At 35.3% G+C, this 20,628-nt stretch overlaps 1 protein-coding gene across 50 annotated transcripts in view; it reads right to left on the reverse strand.

The window, feature by feature from the left end:
• Nucleotides 1-20,628, reverse strand: part of celf5a (cugbp, Elav-like family member 5a) — a 369,011-nt gene that overhangs the window by 34,926 nt on the left and 313,457 nt on the right. For 14 of the 50 annotated variants that reach the window (NM_001130788.3, XM_087303124.1, XM_087303122.1 and 11 more), the window contains 2 exon segments: nucleotides 1,490-1,655; nucleotides 19,064-19,210. In NM_001130788.3, the coding sequence (NP_001124260.2) occupies nucleotides 1,490-1,655; nucleotides 19,064-19,210 (313 nt within the window). 50 annotated transcript variants of the gene reach the window in all.

A 20,628-nucleotide genomic window follows, 5' to 3' on the forward strand; every position in this document is an offset into this window, starting at 1 on the left:
ATTGGTTTATTTAGACCGTAATAAAGTGTTTTTAAGCTCTGATTAACACAACTGTAACTTTTTATCTCAACACATGATTTGGGTCAGACTAATGACATATATATTAGCATATATTAATGGCTGATATTGTTTGTTAGTCTGACTGAAATTACAGCTTAAATATATTTAAGATTACAGGTAAGATTTCTGTCAAACTGGGCAAAAAAATCAGCGTTCTCAGTTGAACTGTGTCAATAATAATAAAAGACAGGTTTATATAAACTGTTTTTAAGCTGTAATTAACATAACTGTAACCTTTTATCTTAAGACATGATTTGGGTCAGTCTAACGACTAATATATATAAATAAATGACTGATATTGTTTGTTAGTCTGATTAAGATCAAAGCTTAAATAGGCTTAAGATTAAAGGTAAGATTTCAGTCAAACTGTGCAAAAAAAAAAAAAAAACTGCATAGTTTCAGTCGAACTGTGCAAATAATAATAATAATAATAATCATAATCCTAATAATAATAACAATACTAATACGACAGCTTTATTTAAACTGTAAAGTGTTTTTAAGCTCTCATTTAACATAACTTTTACCCTTAAAACATGATTTGTTTCAGACTAACGACTAATAAACAGTTCAAGTCTGAATAATTAGCTCCCTTTGATTTCTTTTTTCTTTTTTTAAATATTTCCTAAATGACTTTTAACAGAGAAAGGACATTTTCACAGCATGCCTGATAATTTATTTTCTCCTCGAAAAAGTCTTATTTGTTTAATTTTGGGTAAAATAAAAGCAGTTTTAAATTTTTTTTATGAACCATTTTAAGGTCAAATTTTTTTCGATTGTCTACCGAACAAACCATCGTTATACAGTAACTAGCCTAATTACCCTAACCTGCCAACTTAACCTAATTAACCTAGTTAAGCTATTAAATGTTGCTTTAAGCTGTACAGAAGTGTCCTGAAAAATATCTAGTAAAATTTTATTTACTGTCATCATGGCAAAGATAAAATAAATCAGTTATTAGAGATGAGTTATTTAAACTATTATGATTAGAAATGTGTTGAAAAAAATAACAAGAGGGCTAATAATTCAGGGGGGGGGCTAATAATTCTGACTTTAAATGTATATTAATGACTGATATCGTTTGTTAGTCTGATCAAAATCAAGGTTAAAAAAGACTAAGATTACAGGTAAGATTTCAGTCAAACTGTGCAAAAAACAAAACAAAACAAAAACTTCATTTGAAACGTGCCAATAAAAACATCAACAACATTGATTTATTTCGACTGAAATGTTACTTGTAAAATGTTTTTATGCTCTGATTAACACACCTGTAACCTTTTATCTCAAGACATGATTTGGGTGAGACTAACCACTAATTACAACTAATTGCATGAAGATTTCAAACTGCGCACAAGCTTCACCTAACACGACTCTAACACCTCATATCTCAGCCCCCGTCCCGTAAGAGAGGAAATGAAGCAGCGTTGCTCACCCAGTGTCTGATGAAACTCACCCGACACCGGGGTCATGGGGGTGGGCGGCAGGCTGTTGATATTGAGCGCCCCCATCTGGTGGATCTGGGTGGTGGGAAAGGCCACGCTGGGCGCCAGGTATCCTCCGTGACTGGCAGCCATGAGGGCCGCCTGCTGTTGCATCAGCTGCCGGATAGAGATAGAGAGAGAAAAACAACAGAGAGAGAGAGAGAGAGAGAGAAAAGTTACTAGAAGCACACGGGCTACATGTGGGCATGATGGATAGGCAGTGCTTCACAGAGTAGAAGAGAAAGTAGAGCGGAAAAAGAGAAAAATGTGTCAACCTATGTTTAGTGAAAGCGTCCATCTTCCCAGTCAGAGGCCTGTCACAAAGCCCCTCCAAACATTTCAATAGCTGTCGGTCTGGCTCATTCTAATGGAGGGATCCACGCGCATATTATTGTAGTCCTTAAGGGACCTGGGAGTTCCGAGCAGGAACAATTGAATTGTATTCTTTTTTTTTCAAACTTTAAGATGATGCTTTCTTCATGGCCTTGACAGAGGAACTTCTGTTTCCCCTCGTATTTTTCTTCACAACGCGACAGCTATCAAGGCAGAATATATCAGGGTTACGCTGAAGCAGATATTTTTAGATTCAGGCTAAATGAGCATTAAGCCATACCTCATGCAAGATTACATGCATCATATACCAGAAATGTCAACATATTTTCTATTCTAACATCCACATGTAGATTATGTCGAAAAAGATGCTCTGTTGAATTTGTTGTGAGTGAAAATGAAAATGGCAATAGTTATCAGCTAAATATTCTACAATTGCAATATCTTGGTTGGCTGGTCTAGATTTTGCTATTTTGGTTGGGCTAAAAATGGAATAATGAATTAAATGTAGCATTTAGAGCAGTGGTTCTCAAACTGTGGTACGTGTACCACTAGTGGTACGCGGGCTTCCTTCTAGTGGTACGCGGAGGAATGAAATATGTCATATACATGCTACATATATTTTAAAATTTATCAAAAATGATGTATATAATATGCCATATATGACATATAGCCTATATTTCTGAGGTAATCTGCCACATTTTTTTTAACTGTGCAGAGTTGTAGCCGCTTTACTGAGCCTACTACGCTACTGTATTTCAATACTGCTCATTTTGGTGGTACTTGGAAAGACAATTTTTTTCTGAGGTGGTACTTGATGAAAAAAGTTTGAGAACCACTGATTTAGAGTGTATAAACTTTGACTAACATGACTTAAAACTTGACCCAGAAAAAAAACATATATCAGTCAGGCTAAAGATGAAAGATGGTGGGTGTTGACGCTATTTGAATTTGTGGAAATGAAGCAATTTGGAAACTATTTTGTCGATCTCTACCTTTTGGGGGGGAATAAAAACAAGGCTGATTATAGCTGTTTACAAGGAATTAAATAAATAAATAAATAAATAAATAAATAAATAAATAAATAAATAAATAAATAAATAAATGTAACGTACTGTATTAAGGTGATATATTTAACTACATGATTGACTCCAATGAAAAGCAACTAATCACACATTTTGTATGACTGTAAAAAATTTAAGATGTTTTGTTGTAATAAAAGTCAATGGTTTCCAGAAAAGTTTGGTAAGCACTGTTATTCAATATTTCTTCTTGTTATTTAAATGTTCCATCAAAAAAAAAAGTCATTCAGGTTAAAACTATTAGAGTGAGTAAAAGATGACAGTACTATATACATTTGAAGTCAGAATTATTAGCCCCCCTGAATTATTAGCCCTCCTCTTTATTTTTTCTCAAGTTTCTAATTAGCAAAAAGATTTTTTTCAACACATTTCTAATTATAATAGTCTTAATAACTAATTTCTAATAACTGATTTATTTGATCTTTGCCATGATGACAGTAAATAGCATTTTACTAGATATTTTTCAAGACACGTCTATACAGCTTAAAGTGACATTTAAAGGCTTACATAGGGTTAATTAGGTTGACTAGGCAAGTTAGGGTAATTAGGCAAGTTATTGTATAACGATGGTTTGTTCTGTAGACTATCGGAAAAAAATAGCTTAAAGAGACTAATAATTTTGTCCTAAAAATGGTGCTTAAAAAAAAAAAACTGCTTTTATTCTAGCTGAATTAAAATAAATAAGACTTTCTCCTTATGATAAAATATTATCAGACACACTGTGAAAATTTCCTTACTCTGTTAAACATAATTTGGGAAATATTTAAAAAAGAAAAAAAATCAAAGGGGTGCTTATAATTCTGACTTCAACTGTATATATTAGGGCTGCACAATATTGGAAAAATTTGACATTGCGATATATATTGCGATGTATATTGTGATATAAATAAAATTTCGCCAGATGACTGAATAGCTCTATTTGGAAAGATTTAGCTAATTTAGATCCACTATAAGGTGATCAAGTATTTTTCTATGCCTTACATCTGCATAAAATAGAAAAATAATTAAGCATATATAAATACAACAGAATAAATACAACAGAGAACAAACAAAGGTTCAGTAAATAGTGAGTTACGGTTATATGGCCAAACAGTATTCAAATACAAAAATTGAGCAATCAACTGTAAAATCATTTGATCATCATTGTGTAAATAATTTTATGCAATAATATAAATATATAAATTTTAATAAAATATATATTTTTACATTTAATTTTGAATTAATAGCCTAATCCTATATGAACTAGCTAACTAATCAAAACTAACTAAATTTAAAAAATGACATGGTTGCCCTTACATTTTTTTTAACCTATATTAAGTTATAATTAAGCTATATTAACCTATATAAGACTTATTTTAACCTAAATTAATTTAAACTGAGTTAAAACAGCTTGAATAACTTTAATTTGACTTAAACATTAGTTTAATAAGCTATATTTAACTTTAAAACGTATATTGTCATGCCATATTGATCATAACATTTTTTTCAGCACATCTCACAAGGACATGTAACTACGCTGCATATTGCCAGAAAAGAGGCTATATCCTATCAATTCATTAGATTTTTTTTGTATGAAAACATGTCCCTAAACATCCCCCTCAGTATGGGATGAGCAAATTGCACTAAAATGTACAAATGAAATCATACAAATTAATATGAATTAACCACTAAATCAAAACTTTACGAATTTCTGTGAAACTGCATTGAATTTTTACATTTGCATTTTTATCTAGATTTCTTTTATATAAATGGTATTTTTATGCACTCAAGCAGTGTTTGTATTATACATCTTCACAAACACAATGCATACGACAATGCTTTGTTCACAACAAATTAAACATTCAACACTGTCCTCTCACACTAAAAACAACCCTTCTGAAAACGAGGCTTACATTAAACTATTGCCATTAAACTCAACAATGCTACAACTAATCCAGCATCATTCATGCACATACCAGCATTCATTTCTCACCGAGGAAACAAGGGCAGAAATAAACGCAATAATCATCCGGCTGCCACTCTTCATCTGAATGCTGAGGATGATATTGTTCATGCTTTGCTCTCCATCGGCCGATAGCAGAAAGGCAATCATATTCTCTCATTGGCCTTGTCACTGAGCCTGAAAGATGCCGTCCACCCACAAAACAAATCTATAAGCCTCAACTGTCTATAAACTCCTCCTCACATCTGCATAATCCCAGCTACAAACTGCACACCAGCAGCTGCTAGAATAGGTCGGAAATATCTCAGTTCTCACAAGGAAACATTGTAAGAATAGGATTGTAAGAAAAGGGTTTTATTTGTAGGAATTTTTGTGACTTAATATGTATCAAAACATATTTTTAAAAGGATACATGTCCTTAAACCCCACCCCGAACCCTACCCCTCATTGGGGGATGAGCAAATTGTACTAAAATATACACATCAGATTGTACAAATTAATATGAATTAGACACTAATCAAAAGTTATGAATTTCGTTAGGGAAACCAGTAGCAGTGCTGTGATCACCGGCAATCTGGGAGTTGCAAATCGCTGGAGAACTACACACGTCAAAGGAACGAACTACAACTCCCAGCATACACCTTGCACACACCAGTTCCTGTTTCCCACTGATTACATTTACACAACTAGTAACTCTTCATGGAATAATAAGCTGGACTTTATATTCAACCCTCACATACGCACACATGGCTGAGTCTTTTGTAACAGTAGACACTGGACAACTGAAATGAAGGATCTACTTGTAGTTTATTTTAAGTCAAACAGGTGTAGTTCATAACAGGAACAAACAGGAGCATGAGGGTAATCCAAAGACCATTGTTATAACAGGCAAATAGTCAGAACTAGCAAATAATCAATAAATGGTAAACCAGGCAAAGATTTAAACACATGGCAGGACAAGCAGGGAAATATGCATAAACAGTTTCACAAGGAAAACAAGACTGCCACGTGTGTGTGTGTGTGTGTGTGTGTGTGTGTGTGTGTGTGTGTGTTTATGTGTAAGGGGTGAATAAAAAGTCCAGCTAATCAGTCAGGATGCATTACCAGTTGTGTTAGTGTAATCAGTGGGAAACAGGAACTGGTGTGTGCAAGGTGCATGCAGGGAGTTGTAGTTAGTTCCTTAGATCCAGATTGCCGGCGATCACAACAATTTTAAATTGTAAATTTTTAAAAAAAATTAAATTTAAAAAAAAGACTGAGCATGCCTAATATAGTTTTTTAATAGTTTAACACTTATACAGGGAGAATATTTATATTCATACATATTTAAATAGAATATAAAGTCAAGATGATATGAAGTGAATATAGATGTATAATACAGACAAATTTACCAACAATAGCCCCTTTCATACAGCGATACCAGTAAATTTCTGGAAAATTACTGGAATGACTTTACTGGTAAAATCAAAAAAGCGTTGTTCACACAGGCAAGAACGTCACGGAATGTTTCGGGAAAAGACCATTCACACATCCATTCCAAAATACTGGTAAATTTTAATATCATTAACCAGAAATGAGCTCTAAACAGCTGCGCTTGTATTTGTAAACATAGAAGGGGTCAGCCTTTTGTTGATGGTGGCTGGTGACATTACATTATATGTGTGTGTGCTGGCGCTCACCAGCTGCCTCACATGCACGCGTCAAGCAACTGAAGGAAGCAGAGCTTAAAGGTAAACAAACAGTAGTTTTTCATAAGCATATTATTGATAATTTTTTCCAGACTTGGCTTTTAGGAACATTATCTGACTAACATCTAGCAGCTTAATGTGTCTGAACAAATATTTAAAGGATTTTATTTCCTATTAAAAGCACAGATGGGAATGCGTCTAAATGTTCTTATTGGCTGGAATAGACATCTAACGTCAGCGCGTTCTAATTGTGAACGTGCTCTTTCTGACAATTTTCCTTCTGCGTTCACACAGAGCAGCATTTCGGCAAATTACCAGTATTACAACTTCTCTTTTTGGAAAATTAGCTGAACAAATTTACTGGAATTTTCAAAAAGTGCCGTCTCTTTTTTCAACACATTTCTAAACATGATAGTTTTATTACTTCATTTCTAATAATTGATTTATTTTATCTGATGCCATGATGACAGTAAATAATATTTGACTAGATATTTTTCAAGACACTTCTATACAGCTTAAAGTGACATTTAAAGGCTTAACTAGGTTAAAAGGTTAACAAGGCAGGTTAGGGTAATTAGGCAAGTTATTGTATAACAAAAAAATATATATATATATATATATATATAGCTTAAGTGAGCTAACGGATTTGACCTTAAAATGGCTTTTAAAAAATTTAAATGTTTTTATTCTAGCCGAAATAAAACAAGACTTTCTCCAGAAGAAAAAAAATATATATTATGAGAAATATTGTGAAAATTTCAATGCTCTGTTAAACATCAGTTGGGAAATATTTAAAAAAGAAAAAATCAATTCAAAGGGGGGCTAATAATTTAGACTTTAACTATATATATATATATATATATATATATATATATATATATATATATATATATATATATATATATATATATATATATATATATATATATAAATTGCAAAAGTGAATAATTTATCAACAGTTGTTTTGAAAATATTTCATTATTTTTTAATAATATTTTTTAATTGATTTATAATATGAAATAAATATGAAAACGGAATAATCCTATATTAATAGTTCATGTCACCAATCTATCTTATTTAATATAATGTTGCTTCTCAAAAAAAAAAAAATCTTCTTTCAAGCATGTTTAAATATATTCCTAAAGAACATTTTCATTTTATATATATACCCCAGGGGTATGAATATTTTTAGGCTTGACTGTATAAAGTCTCACTGACAGATGTTGATTCGTGTGCTTTCAAAACAGTTCTGTAAAAACACTTATTTTCCCAACACAATCTATATAAATAATAATTTATTTATAATATGAAATATATATGAAGATAAATTAATAATATGACAGCAAACTATCTCATTTAATTCATCTTCTGCCTTTCCAGAAATCCATCTCCTTTAAGTATTTCTGAAAAAACATTCTTACACACAGACACACAAAAAAAACATAAACCAAATGTACCAACAGGACCAACCAGAATAAATTGTGTGTGTTTGTGTGTATACAAATCACCAGCCACAATGTCAGCTTTGTTTTTTGAGTGAACTACCGCTTTAAGAGTGCATTTCGCTGCCTGTGAGATTCCGATCTCACTAAGCAGTTATGTGGGTGACTTCGCAAAAATTTGGATGTTAGAAATGCGTCACGGAGCACTGATTTAATGCATTTGTCAACCTTCAAGCAAGGGTGAGACAAGACAGTCTGCTCTCTCACCGCCATGTAATAGCCATGCCACAGTAATCAGACGCTTTTGTGGGCATCTTCCTGCTGAATGGGGCATCAGAGTTAAGCTGGCTGGCACTAGCCCTGTGACAGTTCGCTAATGCCCTTTAAAAGCCAGAGGGACAGGCTTTGGGCACAGCGTAGAGCGGCGAGTTGAAGACTTCCATATTGTAATTTCCCTCCATGAACGGCTCGGATAATGTCGCCTTTCATGGCTGCCACCAGATTGCTTCAGATAACGATGTGGCATTCAGTTCTGCTCTTTAGGAATTAAAACAGAAAATTGGAGGCCCAAGCATGTAATTATGTTGGGGAGAAGTGAGCAACATCAATTTGTTCTTGGAGGAGGTAGAGAGGGGAAAAGGAAGGGTGGGGGAAAGAACAGAAAAAACAAGGTCTTTCGGCTGTCGGCAGGCGAAACGAGACTATTAAAAAAAAACATCTCAAGGGAATCTTTGTTAGTTACATTTGAAGGCATAGATCAGCTGAAAATGAATCATTTTCTTAACCGTTATTTCCAAATAATGTTACATTGTTTATTGAGTAGATAGTAAAATGGGATGTTTAGCAGAATGTTTAGGCTGCTCTTTTTCATTTGATGAAAGTAAATGGTGGGCTGGGTAATGAAAACTGTCTCTTTCATTTTTTTTGGACCTTTGTGTAATTCGATCAATTGCAGACTACCGGTAAGCTTCAGGACAAATGGCATGTTAACGATACTTGCTAATTTGTTTCCAGATCACACTTCAGTATTAACAGCAAACCAGAAGCTGCTGCTTATGATTTTACATCCCTGAATGATGTCATCATATTTCAACATACACATTATATCCCTGTGCATGTGTGGGGTGTGTTTATGTGCAATAATCTGTCATCGGGGGCTAGGTTGAATCAGTCAAAAGTTAAAACTATTGATAAGAATCGGTATGTTTAAACAGTATTCGGTATTGATAAAGGATACCCATCCCTAATGGTGACAATTTATAATTTAAAAGCCAGTCCATGAGGTTAATGTGTGTGAGCATCTGTCTGTCTGTGTCTGTAATAAGCAGAGTGCTTGCGTGCTATGAAATCGGCTATAGGTGCATATTACTAATGTACTCTTTAAATTACAAATAATTGTGCCATCGACTTTATAGCAAGTTTCAGTTGGTCAGTGGTGTAGTCTATTTCAGTTGCCTCAAAATAGCAAAGTATCCAAAATGCACCTGAACACACCTCATGTCCTGACTAGAGGTCATAGGCATGGAAGTAGGGATGGGTACCGAAACTCGATACTTTATCGGTATCAGTGCTACATTATAAAAGACAGAAGTATTGATAAGCTCTGGTTATCCGTTAATGGTTCTGCTACTGGTACTGAAGAATTATTGCTGAATAAACATTATTTACTTTAGCATAATTTAACTTACCAACCTTTTTTAATCTACGATATTTGATATTCGTCTGCTTTGTTGACTTTGTTGCTTTGAATGAGAAATGCGTTTTTCGGTAAGCACGTCAAGTATAAAAGCCTTCACAGTTCTCGGCTGTGCGCGCGCACTCAGTGGAGGCTCATGCTAAGTGCACACACACAGCTCATAAGCTTTCGGAGTGAAGCAAATGGGTTGTATTTTCAGAGTGGACAGCGACAATGCCTGTTGCACCAACAAGTTGTTTTCTTGTATAAGCAGAAACGCAAGCAGTCTAGCTAAGTGAAATTATCATGAAAAGTTTTTGAGTGCCTAGCTACTAATGGTAACGTTAGATCATCCACATCATTATGTCAGCAGTCAATCACCTAAATTAGTATAACAATAATAAACACACATTCGGTTACAATAAAAACAGCATTTTTTTTTTTTTTTGAGATAGCCTAAATAAATCTTAAACAATAAAAATGCATTTACATCAGCTTTATTTACAAATATAGCGTATGAATAGCCTAATAATAAACTATGCTTATTAAGAAATTATAAAAAAACTGCTTATTTTTACATTGCAAAATGCTTCAAAACTGTATTAAAAACACAGTTAACTCCCATCATCAATATTATCTCATTTAACTGCATTTTGCAGGACAAAGAGGGTATTTTCAACTATAGGGAGCACAATAAAGCAAGAAAAAGATCCAGTTCTGCCAGAAAAGGCAAACATGTTATTTTGGTCTAGCCAATATACCCAACTTTTTTGGATTAATGTTGAAGTTTTTGTTTCTCATAATATTTTTTTTTCTTTTTCTTTTTATTTAATTTCCTTTTTTTCTCCTTTACTCTATTCTGTTGTATAAGAAAATGGCACATGCTGGTTCTTGTTAATAAAAAAAGGCAAACATGTTGATTTTTCTCAACATTCTTTTACATTATTTGTTTTACAAATAATGGTTTCGATTTATTTAACATTAAAAACGCAATAATAAAATAAAGTATTGTTAATTCTGTTCAATTTGTTTTTTCATAAAAAAACACTACAAAAAGTACCAATAAGAGAACCGTTAAAGTAACGAACCGAAAAGTGTTATCGATAAAAGTAATAATACTGTTAAAACCTTAATGATACCCATACCAACATGCATGTGTGTGCAAATGCGTTTGCTATTTTAACAATGTGGCGCATGACATGAAAATCATAACGGTGTTAAAACAAGCCAGAAACACTTTTGTCGAATCTGATACTGCGATGTGCCATGTGTATAAACTGTCCTGTTTTATATGATGAACTTTTGAGAACTTTTGTTATTTTTTGAAGTTTTGTGAATGAGCTAATATGAAGAGCTGCAGAGACAACAAATATATATTGAACATAATATTTAAAATGCTCTTATGTAAAAATATCCTACAACTTCTGGAAACTTACTGTTATATACTTGCATGAATGACGTTCGGCTAACTTTAAGTTATTACAAGTTACTAAGGGTTGCATAAAATATTTTTTAAAGAAGAACAGCATACAGGTTTGTAAGGACATGAGAGGAAAATAATAATTATAAGTAATTAAAAATAATTATAACAATTAAACCGGGCGTGTGATTGCTACGCATTTCAAAACAAAAACTTCACCCTGCATCCTGAATAGACAGCAAGCCTTCAAGCGCAGGCAAAAATGGACCAAATTGCCTTCAGCCAAGTCTTCATCAGTGAGGTCTTAACCTTTTCTTCCTTCAAAATGGGGGAAAAAAACCACGGCATTCGTTTAGTGTCAGGCATGTGGGTTTTTTTATGGCTTGCCGATGGCATTAGTCTCCCTCGGTGCCAGCAGGCAATCACCTCTTTATCACTTGGCAATTATCAAGCCAGAGCTGCTGTGTGTCTCTGCCCACCTCTGCTGCATCACACATGACCCTGTAGAGTCACTCTGGCCCTGCCTGAATGGCGGCAGCGCTGGAGAGATATTTATAGAGAGACGAGAAATGGAGTGAGCTGAATGCGAGGACCCTGGTTATTAAGGTCTCTGGACCTGTAAGATTGCCTGAAACGGCTTGGCTTCCTTTTGCTGCTGTTTGCAGAGACTCATCTTCAGGACTCAGGAGCTCAGAGATGATGCAAACACAAGTTTGGTTGTGCCAGAGCTTAAACATTGTTGACAGGAGATTTGAATATTTAGCTGTAATTTGTAGAGAGTGCGTGTGGTCTTTTTAGAAGTAGTTTGCCTTAATATAAATGATTACAAATAATATAGGAAAGTACCCCTATATATTTTAGAGAGCACTTCAAAACAGGCCCGTAGACAGGGGGGGTTCAGGTGGTTCAGAAGACCTGTCTCTCACTGATGAAGGTCCAGAATTTGTCCCATTCATAAGCTCATTTGTTCTATTTTGACTGCTATGCCATCAGAAATTGTAAAAATAATCTATCAAAAAAGGCTTTAAGACCAAGCGGAATCCTGGTTTGACTTCAGTTAATCAGTTTTGGCCAATGCAAACAATTATTATTCACGAGTTCAACATCCAGCTGTGCAAGAAAACATCTGACATAAGTGAAGTCATCTTGCGCTTTACTGTATTGTTTTTAAATATAAAAAAATAATACATTTTTAACTTTTATTTAATGTTTACAATGCAAATCCATATAGATCCACTTATTTGGTAAATAAAGCAAGTCTCCATTATAATGTATCTACTAAATGACAGAAAATATTTACTTTACAAACTATTGTACATAAATCATATAAACATTTTAATATTACTATTCAATTACTATTATTGATCTGAAACAATCTGTGGAAATCTGCGGATTTCTGTGCGCGCAGATTTCATGTGAGCCTAAACATGACCAATAAAAAAAGTGTAAAGCCAAAAAAGCTGACCAGATTAAAACCAAATATTTTGGTTAATGTTGTTATTCAAGAATTATTAATGTAAAATTGTGAAGCTCATTATTATTATTGTTATTATAATTATTATTATTATGATGATGATTATTATTATTATTATGCTTTAATTTTTTATTATTCTAACAAAAAGTTGAATGTGCTGGCCAGTTTGTTATTTGTCAAATAAATTGTAATAGGCCACAGTTTTTAATTAAAAACTTTTTATTTCTAATGATATATGATAAATTTGTATTTTAAAAATAAATATTTGTCATATTTCTGTTTTCTAACTATTTTAGGAAATATTTTCTTCCTTTTCTGACCCATTAACTTGGAGTCTCTTCCAATGTTCTGATGAGTTGATGACCTGTTTGATTAGAGAGAGGTTGAAAATGTGTACTGTTGGTGTGCCTTCAGGAACAGGGTTGGGACCCAATTCCGATTTTTTGCTTATTTGTGACACAAATCGGATCTGTTCTATGGCCGTGTAAACACGAAAAAAAAATGCACGCATTCGGATATTCAGAGATCGGTTTCAGCCCTCCTTCGTATGTGGAAATAAACGAGATATAAATAGTATATGTGACAATGCGACTGTCATGTAAACAGATCAGATTTATTGAGGCATTCCGTTTTATACGTTATTAAACTTGTGACAATGTGGTGCTTAAGCAAAAATTCTTTGCGGTTTAATGACATAGAAGAAAGAGCGTGTGTGAAGACGCCAACATGGTAAACAACAACAACAGAGGAAACATGGAGGAGGAAAGATGTCAGTCGCCACAATTTGCTCACACCAGACCTGAGATCTCTCTCGTACCCACAAATTTCTCTGAATGTGGAGGACACCATATATAAACCATAGCAAGCTTCGATGATGGCCCTTTCTTACCTAATAATCCGATATAGGCAACAAATCAGTATTGGGCATGGAGACCTGAAAGTGTAAACGGGGCCAAAGACAGACATTCCGACATATAATACACTTTTTTTTTTTTTAAAGCAGAATAACTTAATTTAGCATTATTTTTCATACAAACAAATACAGTAATCAACATCCAAAGTTAATCAAAAATGTTTTTAAAAAATATCCTTAGACAAGAATGGGTGTTGTTCAATAGTTTTGGGACAATCTTGATGAAAGGGGATGATCCTTTTCAAATGTTGACTGCTGTATGTCCACTTAGCATGTTTCCTCAATCAGTGTTTCCCAACCCTGTTCCTGCAGGCACACCAACAGCACTTATTTTGGAAGTCTCCTTTTCTGACCCATTAACTTTAGGTTTGGCGTCTCTTCTAATGTTCTGATGAGTTGGTGCGGGTGTGTTTGATTAGGGAGAGGTTGAACGTGTTCTGTTGGTGTGGCTTCAGGAACAGGGTTGGGAAACACTGTCCTAAATATGTAAACTGGCAGTGGGCTGGTTATAGAGACCAACACAAAGACAGACATTCTGATATGTAACGCACATTTTCAAAGCAGAATAGCTGACTTTAGCATTGTTTTTCAGATCAACGAATACAGTAGTCAACATCCAAAAATAATCAAAAATGTTTTTAAAAATTGTCCTGAGACAAGAATGAGTGCTGTTCAATAGTTTTAGGACAACCTCAATGAGAGGTGATGATCCACTTCAAATGTTGACTTCTGTATATTCGACAAAGTAGTTTAGTTAGTAGTTTACACTAAAACAATAACAATATTGTTTTTAAAACGTCCTTGCTAGAAAAAATTACGCATTTATAGGTCCCCAAAACTCAGATTGCATGTAAATAAACAGTCAAAACTCAAAAAAGTTCCATTCTTAAGATGTTTAGTGTCTACTAAGGCACCCCCTTTGGCAATACTGGAAGTGTAATATATATATATATATATATATATATATATATATATATATATATATATATATATATATATATATATATATATATATATATATATATATATATATCAAAATGGAACCATCCGGAATCTCAAACATGTATTTCCGCTAACACTTTGGACTTGACTGTATCTGTTGAGACAATTTTAAGTTGTCTTTTCTTTACTCTTTACACAAACAGCTTACAAGTAAAATAGATCACATATTTACTACACGGTTTCAGTTAACACCTAAAAAAGACATTTACAATAAAACGTACAACATCCTACTGCAGAACGCAGAGTGAGATAATACATCGAATCATAACACATCATCGATCATTTTGCTGGTCCAAAAGAAACTGCATTTCTAAACAACAAAAGTCATTTGGAATAGATGAATAAGAAGTAAACAAACACTATTAACGTGCCTTAAATACCCAGCACTTTTATATTTCTCAACAACAGGGGGCAATGTAGGTCAATAGCAGAGTGTGTGCCCCCCCTCTTCTCGCCCTGCTCCCAAAAAACACCCAGACAAACATTCCCCTCATTAATGTTGGCTTCAGAACATTCTGAAGTGCTTTCAAGCAATTTGTGCGTCATATTAATCTAATGCACCGTCTCTGGTGATTGGCGTCAAGTAAAAGAGATCTTTCTGGCGTTCCATCAACAGCCGTGCTTTTATTCATCTTCCAAAAAAATAAAAAAAAGAGAGAGAGAGAGTCGAAAATGAAGATGGCTTCGCTCAGAAAAGGAAAAAAAAAGATCAAACACACGACAGCGGGAGAAAAAGACAGATAAAAGATGTTCAGCTTGTATTGACAAGAGCGTCTGAAAGAAAATTAATGTTTCTCGCTTTCATCGCGTGTTTATGTCACACCCCCCCACAACCCAACACCCCATTCCACTCCAGAGACGAGGACGGGGCCACATCTGATACTTCCAACATCCTCATGTAATGCTGAATGATAAGCTGTTTGTTGGATTTCAGAGTTAGATATACCCTGCTTCAAAAAAAAATTATAATAATATTAAATAATAATAAAAATGCATCTGTCTTTTGGCACAATGTTGTCAGCACTATTACCCCTCCAATTTGTGCTCAGATGCCCCCCTCCTCTGCTCTGACTAAAATCCAATTTACTGGCTGTCAGCTCAACCCAGTAATCCTCTGCACAGCTGTGTTTGTGGAAGGAGCCTCTTAATTTGCTCGTCCTCCACGTTTCTAAATGTACCATTGCCATATCTGAAGCTAAACGTTAGCTTAGGCGATTTGTCACCTGTTTATGAAGGCGTGATGAAGGAGACTCTTTTTAGGTTCTGCTAGGTGAGAAAATAAGTCCAACGCGGAGCTAGCGAGTTGCTAACTTCAACTAGCGAGTTGCTATTTACAGAGCAGTGCGTAGCATCCTTGCTAGATCATTATAGACACTAGCATGGCTGCAACTAGCAAGTTGCTAACTACAGAGCAGTGCGTAGCAGCCATGATAGCATCTATAAAGATCTAACATGGCTGCTGTGTTACTTCAATGTTACAAATGTTATTAGAATTTGTAGGCTATATGTACAGTTACTCACTAGCCGAATAATCAAAAGTGCCCCCAAAGAACCTGATAAGCTACAATACAGCACATTTGCATGTTTTTATCCAATTTATATAAAAAAATTTAAGCACAAACTAATGACAGCTGATTTTGGTGATCAACCTTTTAAACTACAGACTTAATGGAGTTCAGAAATATCATTGGATACATTCACAACAGATTATAATGCTATCTATCTATCTATCTATCTATCTATCTATCTATCTATCTATCTATCTATCTATCTATCTATCTATCTATCTATCTATCTATCTATCTATCTATCTATCTATCTATCTATCTATCTATCTATCTATCTATCTATCTATCTATCTATCTCTCTCTCTCTCTCTCTCTCTCTCTCTCTCTCTCTCTCTATCTATCTATCTATCTATCTATCTATCTATCTATCTATCTATCTATCTGAATTCACTTCCAATGCTATACCTCTGCAACAGGTGAGAATTGTAAACGCTAAGCTGACTTTATGACGTAGCATGTAAAGAAGTAAAACGCAATTTACTTCTTTACATGCTAGTAGCAATGTTTCTTTTGAGCAACACCTTTTATGAACCTAGCAGAGGGGGAAGTTTAGAGTATTTTAGGGTCCGTTTACATCTGTGCTTTGGTTCATTTGGTCCAGACCAAGGGCAACAAATGATACATGGTAGCATTTTTCTGCTGTTTTTGGGTCCTTTTCACACCACACTGATCGCATTGGTCAGAAACTGTTGAAAATAACCAAAATGCAGTCATCTGACAAAATCTACATCACTCATTGGCCAGATGTTATTGAACGTATTGCCTAAACTGCTTTTCGATTTGTCAAGAATTAACGTGCAAGAAAATGCAACTGGAACTCCCGCAAGTAAACAAACCGATTTCGATACAAAATTTTGCTTTTTTACAATGGAGGGATACTGAGCTGGCTGATTGTATCCCTGGTCATAGTATACTATAAAGTTTGTATACATGACTTTAGACAAACTATACATTTTAAGAGTTCACACTTAGCTGATAATCAATAGAGCGCAGTTGGCATGCTGTCCCGGGAGAGAGCCCTGAACTCATATAATCCTCGAGCCCGGGGCTCCCTCCCGTTAGGTATAACTCGAGAACTCCCCTGCTTGTCGCCATGTGAGAAGGGTAAACTAAGGTTGTCTTGGGTGATAATTTGGTTTAGGTGATTGGCTATGGTGTATGTTTTTAGACGGTGGGAGGAAACAACTGGAGTGTAAATTTTTGGTTGTTAATAATGCTTCCGGATTTATCTAATAGAGCAGTTTTCAGTGCTAATAATAATAAGCATGTGATCCTCTTGAAATGAGTTTTTAAATAAACCATAGATTCGAAAATGAAGCGCAGCTGCGGCAGTTTTAATGCATTGTAAACGGCGAAGGTGCATTGCAAGTCACTTCAGGAGGACACGTGAATTAATTTAGCTAAACCGCGGCATGGTCATCTTCCGGAAATATTACCAACGGTCCATCAGGTAATGTTTTTCCCTCTCTCTCTCTGTTTAAAACTGTTGGAAATGTGCTATCAACAAATACTTTTCCTCCACATCCAATAATGCACAGCACATCGACTACGACAGCTGGATTATTGCAAAAAGCTGGAGTTCTTTTTGTGGTTGTTTCTGTTCTAGTTACGGATTATATTCTCACCACAAATTAACCGCCCCAGGGTTCGTTTGAAAGTGTACCACTTGAAGGTGGTCTCTGTACACTTTTTTGGTTCACTTTTGGTGAGCACTCAAGTGCGATTGCTGCATTCACAACTGCCTAAACAAACAGCACCAAGAAGGAAAACAAACTCTAGTGAGATTCAATTGAACTAAATAGGGTAGGTGTGAAAACATCTTTAGAAGTGCATATTTAGACCTAAAAATTAGGATTTTCCCTGACTTTCCAAAGCAGACTGACATCCATGCACTCTCTCATTTACACTATGGCCAATTTAGTTTATTCGATTCGCCTTTTCCGCTTGTCATTGGCATGTGGGGGTAACCGGAGCACCTGGAAGAAACCCACGCCAACACAAAACTCATATTCACTAGCTGAAATAAAATAAAACAGCTTATCAGCATACTGATCCTCAACTCAAGTAATGTGCATATAATATTTCTCAAGAAGTCATTTTAATGTGAGACCACGACAAAAATTATGATAAAATATTTACTTATATTTCAGTGCATCTGGTTTAGCAATGTCCTTGTTTAGTTCGGTGAAAAACAGAAAAGTTAACAAGTCCCCCAAAAAAATGACCCACATATAAACACTAGCAAACTTCGCCACAAGCTGCATGCACTATCATCCAGCACTGTTTCAGCGTGTGTGGGTTGTGGCTCGGGTCTGGAACAGTGAATTATAGAGACAGTGTCATTGCCACCGAGCGAAACACTGCACCATCTCTGACACAGGAGATAAAAGTCACTGCCAACCTGTGGGAGCCACAGCAACCACCCTGCCTGCCTTCCTGCACGCTGCTCTCGGACCATTTGCATTTGCCACGGACGCTCTGCATCTCATAAATGGTAATGAGGGCGTATTTTTTCCCCTCGTACCAGGCCGCCAGTTACTGTGGGATTGTCCGTACGCACGTCTTCCGCTGCCCCCCGCATGTCTGTGATATGAAAATGAGTGTGAATGATAAGCCCCTAGGGGTCGGGTCGACTCCTACAATTAATCCTGGCATTTAGGAGGGAAATTCACCTATGCCTAGCAGTACATGAATATATGTATATCTTTCCACTCCATATGGAGGAACTAACTACAGGGATACGTTCTCCCCAACAGTATATTCCCTAAAACTGATGAATATTAGGTTCCGACGGCTATTCAGCCTCCACCGCCAAAGGAACCGATTCGTGCTATAAATAACCAGGTGATGATTTTCCTATTGGAATATTCTGAGTCATCCTGGGGACGTGAGCGAATAGCATGTGGGTGCACGTGGGTGGCAATGAGATCATCAAAAAGTGTCGGGCCGGAGGTGCCCAAGTTGCCCCGAAGGGGGGAAGGCTACTCACCGCATGTGCGTAGGTGCTGTAGGTGCTGAAGGGCAGGGCGATGGCAGGGTTGAAGATGCCAAACTGGCCCACCATCTGCTGCATGCGGCGGATGGTGCGCTCCTTGTCCGTGTCGGCAAACTTGACCACCAGGCTGGACGATGCGCCCTGAGGGAGGAGAGAATCGGAGCCAGTCTGAGGAGAGAGGGCAGGCTACGTTTAACCTCCCGCTTTGTAAGCGAGACCTCTGACCATCACAGAAAATACAACTCAAAATGTACAGATGTTATTCTGAATGATGGTGCAGTCACATTAGGGAGCTTCCAGTGAAATTTAGCTTCAAAAAAGGTCAACACGTGTTCTCAAGCAAAGCAACTTTGTGTTGGTCACTGCTGTTATAGCAATAGCCGACTTAAACATTGGCAAATTTTGCAGTGGCAACTTTGCATTGGTATTACAATTGAAATCATTTCTCTCATACTAAATTTCACCAATAAATGTGACCACACCTTTATTGTAATGCCAGATTCAGACTACATCATATTTTTGTTTGTTACGAAAGTCACTGTGTCACATTAAACAGTTTAGATTGGTCAATTCTTAAGATCAACGAATGTAATGAATATGAAGTCGGAACTGGGGGCTGTTCCATAAACCAAGCTTAGAGAAAAAGGCTTATTTTGGTAAGTCAGGTTTATTAATGGTGGATTCTGTTTCATAAATTAAAATTACAATAGTTTAAACTCAGCTATCATAGCAACTTATGCTGGGAAGCTAGCCTGGTCCGGGGCAGGTTAACTCTTAGGCTAAGTCAAGCTTAATCAAAGTAATGTTAACATTTGTCTGCTGTAATTTGATGCCATTTTAATTCACTTATCCTCTTAATAATGATTAAAACTTTAGTCACTTAATAGGAAACATATATACACCAAACATCTCTTAGAAGAGAACAATATATACATTTAAATTAAGTTATTAATAAGTTACTGCAAACAGAACAAATACAAACTACAACATTTTAATAATTTTTTTAATGTTTATGTATATTTTTTTATGTTTATTAAAATTTTACTTAACATTTTCCCTCAACATAATAATTTGGGTGTACTAATTTTTGGACTGTGATCTTCAGTTTGTTAGTTGTTAGATTAGTCCAAAATTTTGCTTTGGAACTGAATAATCTAATGTATATGCACAAGCATTTTATTATATAGCATTCTTTAGAACATATTAATTGAAAATATTGATCTGTGAGGGGTGTACTTAGCTATTTATGTAGTATGAATTACAAAATACTAAAGAAAATATATTAAGAGAAAGCACTGACTGATATAAAGAAATACACTACATTTCTTAAAGAATGACTTTAAAGCTGAATAATCAGGTGATAAATCTGGGCAGAGCAGTAGCCTTACTTATTTCTAAAGATATTTACCCACAGGTCACGTGAAACACACGTGTCAAAGGGAAAGCAGCATTCTGTAGAGGTTTCGATAGCAAATTAAAAATCCCGTCGCCATTATTTTTTGTATATATATTTTGTGTGTTACTGTTAGTCTGCAATGAATTAACACTTTTTCTATAGC

The sequence above is a fragment of the Danio rerio genome, chromosome 22, assembly GCF_052040795.2.
Source record: "Danio rerio strain M-AB ecotype USA chromosome 22, GRCz13ab, whole genome shotgun sequence".
NCBI lineage: Eukaryota > Metazoa > Chordata > Actinopteri > Cypriniformes > Danionidae > Danio > Danio rerio.